Source organism: Ixodes scapularis, unplaced genomic scaffold, assembly GCF_016920785.2.
Source record: "Ixodes scapularis isolate PalLabHiFi unplaced genomic scaffold, ASM1692078v2 PGA_scaffold12__126_contigs__length_90152505, whole genome shotgun sequence".
Taxonomy (NCBI): domain Eukaryota; kingdom Metazoa; phylum Arthropoda; class Arachnida; order Ixodida; family Ixodidae; genus Ixodes; species Ixodes scapularis.
In genome coordinates this window covers 35915160-35921269 of record NW_024609838.1, presented here as the reverse complement: position 1 = coordinate 35921269, position 6110 = coordinate 35915160, and the positions used below count along the sequence as shown (strand labels likewise).

At 49.0% G+C, this 6110-nt stretch overlaps 1 protein-coding gene and 1 non-coding gene across 2 annotated transcripts; both read right to left on the bottom strand.

Annotated features, from left to right (window-relative positions):
• Positions 1-1230: 1230 nt before the first annotated feature.
• On the bottom strand, positions 1231-3357 carry LOC115325201 (leukocyte elastase inhibitor-like). Its single transcript, XM_040208577.1, has 3 exons — positions 3203-3357; positions 2249-2470; positions 1231-1648 (listed from the first exon to the last, which is right to left on the bottom strand). The coding sequence occupies exons 1-3, from the start codon at positions 3355-3357 to the stop codon at positions 1231-1233; spliced, it is 795 nt and encodes a 264-aa protein (XP_040064511.1).
• Positions 3358-5073: 1716 nt separating this feature from the next.
• Trnaa-agc lies at positions 5074-5146 on the bottom strand. Its single transcript has one exon. It is a non-coding gene; the product is annotated as a tRNA-Ala (tRNA).
• Positions 5147-6110: the final 964 nt, after the last annotated feature.

Genomic DNA, 6110 nt, shown 5'->3' with positions numbered 1-6110 from the left:
GGGCTGCAGTCAGCGTACCGAAATACCGGATTCTCAACACGTTTCCACGACGATAAATGGTGCCAGTCACCCCTACAAATTCAAATGGGAAAACCCCAAGGGCTGCACACTTCCAGCCGTTCCAACTATACGCAAAAGCTGTCGGCGCCAAGGCGATTTGATATTTGCGGTGTAATTAATCGCCATACAGGTGGAAACTGAGGGAAAGCAGAAGAATGCGCGTAGGGGACGGCTTTTCCTCCTCTTCCTCCGTTTCTACCCGCATACCCTGTTGCAGGTTAAGAAAAGCAGGACAACCTCCTTTCCAAAGCACTGAACTCTTCCACTTCACCAGACCAAACGGTGGTGGAAAGAGTGGAGGACTTTGGGGAGGAGTTTGTCCTACTTTTCTTAACCTGCAACGTGGTAAAATAACGTATTTGCTAAAGCCACTGTAGATATAGAAATAACGCGATTCATTGTTCACAATGTTCCTTCTATACTCCGTTTCACCTTATGTTGTACCGCAGCGAAGGCTAGAAGCGCGAGCTCATAGCGTTGGCAGCTGCCTTTGGTGCACGAGAGCTTTTGCCGCCGAGATGTGCCCTAGAGCAAGGAGCTTGCGCTTGTAGCCTTTCCTGCGGTACAACACAAGGTGAAACAGAGTATAGGGTGTTTTCACTGACGTAATTTCGTCCACCGTTTTGTTGTTGCAATCTGTCTGGCGTGTGCCAAACTCGAGCATTTCAAGGATTTGCATGCCTTCTCAAATGCGTAGAGCACCGCTGACATCATTTCGACCGGTTACGATGTAATCTTTCAATGTAGTAAATTTGTTTGAAAAAACAAACTAACAACAAAATGGCGGATTGACGTCATGTGGAAACAACCTATAGTCGATGCCTTCGCTCATAAATAGCCTCGTGCACCTAAGAAGGGAGAGGTTCGGAGAGGAGGAGTCGCGTTCCTCCCCCGTTTACAGTGCAGAAGGGTTTGGATTTGGGCTAGTTGGTTGAACATGTTTAGGGGTTAAAAGCGCTAAAAACGACGGACGAATAGGAGAGACACACACCACAGAGCGCTAAAAACGACGGACGAATAGGAGAGACACACACCAGAAGCGCTCTGTGGTGTGTGTCTCTCCTACTCGTCCGTCGTTTTTAGCGCTTTTAACCCCTAAACACGTTTACAGTGCTTTAATCGAAACTACTCTACACCTCCTGTATAACAAGGCCGTCAGCGCAAGGTTTTCTACGTCACGAGGACACACACTAGACACGACATCATTTGCCATTCATCACGCATGGCTTTCGAGACTCCCGCACTGGTTGGCGCACCTTCCGCAGACGCCGCCAGAGCGGCGCTGTCGTCGGCGGGCTCGGCGCGCGCCCTCCAGCGGACCCCTTCGGCTGGCACGAGGTCCAGCTCGATGTGGGTGTCGAGGTTGAGGCCGCTGAGCAGCAGGAGCTGCGTCCAGGGCGGCGGCGTGTCCGGCAGGATGTTGGCCAGCTGCGACTGGCTCTGTTTCTCCACGACGGCGTTGATGTGCTGCCGGGCCTCCTCAGCGTTCGACGCGAAGTCAAGCGAGTGCACCGACGCGTTGTAGAAGTGGTACAGCGACCGCTGGAACGGGTACTTGACGCCAAAATCACGCTGCACGTACAGGCTCCTGCAGAAAGACATTTATTGATTGAATCGCCGACCGCCTACAGCTACGCAGTGTGGGGTAAAATAAAACATAACAAAACGAGGCAATGAAAAATAAACATACACACAAAAACACCGATAAATAAACTAAACTGGCCCAGCACTCTCAATACGGACAATAAGAAAATAATACAAAAATAACATTTGAATACCGTTTAGTAAGACAACATTAAAACGACGACTGCGTCGTTGCGGTGCCATCGACAGCATCATGCAACCCCTTGTAATCGCTTACGAGGAGATAACACACGTTCGATCTCCGCATAATTAGACCAAAGGTTTCGCAGTATTTGCCAGATGAAATAGACGCACAATCTATGAGCAATGGCGTGGCGTCTTATAACGTCAAAATTATTTCAAGCACACGGTGAGAATGATGCATAATATATACGGAGATCGGAACCGTTTCAAGACGACCCGGGAGATACCGCCAGTCTGTTCTCTCGTAAGCGCTCACGAGCGATTGCAACGCAGTCTATCACAGTCAGACGGAAAAGTGTGATCGCCGGAAACACTGAATTGGTGATTATCGTGTCCGTCCGCCTGGCCCCTGCCGTCGTACCTGAAGAGCAGGAGGTGGGCGTCCCTGAGGTTTAACGCCAGGTGTGCGGACAGGTCCCTGACGGCCAGGTGCAGGTGCTGCATGCCCCACAGGTACAGCACGTGGCGGAGCGCCAGCGCGGTGGGGCCCCGGGCGCCCAGCAGCAGCATGCCCAGCGAAGAGCTCACGCAGAACGGGCACAGGGCCACGTTTCCCTCGGAGCCGGACGGAGGCTCAGAGTCCCTGGAAGTATACAATGACTTAGTGAAAATGAGGCTTGAGCCTCGGAGTCGACTGTTCAGCCGAAAACATGACATTTGCTAATCAGCCATGGAGTCGCTTACAACAGTCTGTTCAGTTGAATAAAGGAATCTGGTGTCGGTTAGCCATCTAGAAATTCGAATCCAGATGACATTATGGCTCTTTATTACATGCAACCATTCGAGTATTTGACTCGGAGCGAATGAGGACGACAAATGTGGTAACTTGTCCTTTTCCGGTTGCTAAAAGCTTCCCCAACATCGCCTTCTTTGGTCGCCCAGACGTTCACTCTCCAGTGTTTCAAAAATGATTCGACTACTCGCAATGTTTAATGAAGACTTGTATGTCTATAATATTCACTAGTACAATTTTTAGCGCCATCTTGCACGTGCTACATTCCTCCCTAGCGGAAGGGTAAAATAAGGCACACTTTCGTTCTTCCCATGTTTTTTTTTTTAAATATATATTATATATATATATATATATATATATATATATATGGCACCTGAGAGCAAACTTGAGGGCCAAATATTTTTGTGAATATATATATATATGTATATAAAGTGTTAGAACGAAGTGCTGTTCAGCTGACGTGAAGTGTCTTTCACCCTACGTTTAGGACCGTTAAACTTGTTTTTATGTGCCCATTAACCTACGCAATACATAAGAGAGTGAAAACTGCTGCATTCCGCCTCCCCACTTCCCGAGTCCTACCTGAGAGCTCGGTACAGGTCCAGACCGAACTGATTTGCAGAGAAGGCTAGCTTGCGCGTGCTGAAGGGCAAGCCCTGTTGGGCGTCTGGACACTCCGGCAGCAGTAGCAACAGCAGCAGGGCTGCGGTCGCCAGCGACTGCAGCACATGCGCCATCTTGGACCTGCAAAGCGTAGAGCTGTGAAACTTGTGGAAACGCGGTCATTTGCTTTCCTCGAATCCAGCGGCCGCGGAGTGAGCCGCTGGATTCATTTGTTCAGCCGCACGCATCCGTCGGTGGCGAGGGGGACAGCGCCATCTTAGACGCTGTACCCTCGTCACCCCCTCCGAAAGGGGACGCGATTGTCCCCAAATCCTGGGACCCCTGTGGTCGAGGGTGCGCTAGGCGTTCGAATGCGGAACGACTGTGTCTGGCGTTTGGCTTTCGCATTCGAATGCGTTCGACCAGTGCAGTGGAGACAAAGGCAGCTAGCTTTAGCTCTACCCCCTAATCGTTCCAATCAGGGCTCGACGTTCAAACGTCCCCGCCCGCTCTCGTCACCTCCTCTCCCCCAGTTTTCCACGATTGACCAAGCCGTGGGCACAAGACCGTTGTGAGTATACTTGCGAATCTGTCAACTCCGACGACGGTGTCGGTTTACGAACTGATGATAAGTAGCCAGGATCCCAACTCGCGAAGTCACGGCTGGGCAAATTCCGGTCGAGACGTCACGCATGGAAACCACAAGGGGGCGCCAACGAAATATGTCGGTGCTATGGTCACCGACAGACAAGATGAGAACGGCAGGGAAGTGCTTCAGTTGTCCCGATTCCAGCGCGCGCTCCAGTGCCTCCGATAACGCTGCGGCGTCTCGCGACCCCGAGCGTGCACGCGGAACCAAAGCACGGCGGAAGGCGACGGGCGCATGGTGGAGTTCGCGGGCATCCCAAGGCCTTGCCAGGGGTTCCAGAAGTATATCTGATGTGTAAGGACGACGTCTGGGGTCTTATGTCGCGTCGTGTAGTTCACCTCTCTCTCTCTCTCTCTCTCTCTCTCTCTATATATATATATATGGTGTTTTTACTTATTCTTTCAGTTTTGTTTTAAAAAAAAGCCGTGAAAGCTACACTTATGCGGTTCGTGCTGGTGAGTTATACGGTCAAGAGGACAGTAAATTTTGTAACTTTTTAATTAGTGCAAGTAGACATGTAGTTTTAATTAATGCAAGTAGACATTAGTGCAAGTAGGCACGGAACAGTTTTGAGTGTAGAAACATGACGCCCCCCCCCCCCCCCCCCCCCCCCCCCGTCCCCCTCACCCGTAATAAATTCCTGGCTCCCCGGACTTTACTGAATTACTAAACAAAACGACAGGTACCGATTCTCGACTTCAGCTTCCCCCACAAGAAGGCTCTCAAGTTAGAACACATCCGGCTTGAAACAATCTTTCTGGAAGAAAGTGGAAATCTAGCATAAGCGAATTCCAACAGCACTGGAGCTGATCATGCAGGCAGGTAGCCAGGAGGGCGGCCCATTAGGCCCAGGCTCCCCCCCCCCCCCCCCCCCCCCCCCCCCCGAAATCTTCCATTTTGCTGGGGCCTCCTCTCCCCCTCCCCCTCTTACAACATTTTGTCATGGGCGGGCCCTACCCGAAACAAAATCCTGGCTACGTGCCTGTGATCCTGTTTCCGAACCCTTTTAGCGAAATTACGGAAAGAATGGCGAACTGACGTGAATTAAACGTTATGAATCCCTAGAAACTAAACTTCAGACGTTGATAAATAACAAATAAAATTACTTCCGTTAACGTAGAACAAACGTTTGCATGTGTAAAAACAAAAATTACAAAAGTCATTCAATAAAAAAAAAAAAAAAAAAAACATTAAAAATGTTTGGAGGTGCGGGGTATCGATCCCCGTACCTCTCGCATGCTAAGCGAGCGCTCTACCATCTGAGCTACACCCCCAGACGGAGAACACGTATTTCCCAGATCTATTTAACTGCAGTACAGTCGCTCCTTTATATGCTGGTTGAGATTTTTTACTTGTTTCGTTTTCGCGGTCGTGTTTACCGTGTTTCGCGGCACAAATAGAATCGCTGACTCTTTATTTAGATAGTGACTGTGTGGATATAAGTAACAGCGAGTTCCTTTTGTGTTTTCGTCTCCTTGTGCAAGGAGACGAAACTCACTACAAACGTTATCGTGTAGGGTTGCACAAGAAGTTTTTCTATGAATTCGCTTGGTGGATTTAGAGCGGTCTTTGAGAGCCTTTTTTTCCTTTGTATCTTGATAATAATAATAATGATGACTTTATTTCCATCGAACGTTGATGGTGGCGATCAAGGAAAAAAGCTGTATGGCACAGCTTGACAAGTCCTGGACCGCTTACAAAACACAGTAACAACAACGAAAAAAAATTTTTTTTTTTTTTTTTTACCTTTTCCGAGAAGCGTTCTGCGCACGCGCGAGCGCCCGATGCCAAGCGGCGGAAGTCGGTACTAAAAATCGAGGAAATTCGGAAGGAGGCTGTTGATCAGCGAGTAGAACACGCAATTGCAACATATATATAATTGTGTTACACAAAAAAAGAAAGTGGACGGAAAGAAAAACACGACGTTTGGGTCGTGTTTTTCTTTCCCCTCTTTAAAGTCGCGTTGGGCACGCGTTGCAGCTCAGAGAGCGAAGAAAGTGGTAGCGCAGCTCCCATTATCGATTGGTAGCGCAGGTAGCTCACTTCCTCAATTTTTAGTTCGTGCAGTCACCGCCTGGTGCCGTCGGTATGTGGAAAAGGTCCATTTAACAAAGCGTGTTTCAGACTATATCTTTTACCGTCGGCTTTAACAGAAAAGTGGATTCTTTGCAGACAGAAGTTATAAGACCCCAAAAGTTTGGTTCATACTCAGATTCATTTGTGGAGAAAATTAGTCTA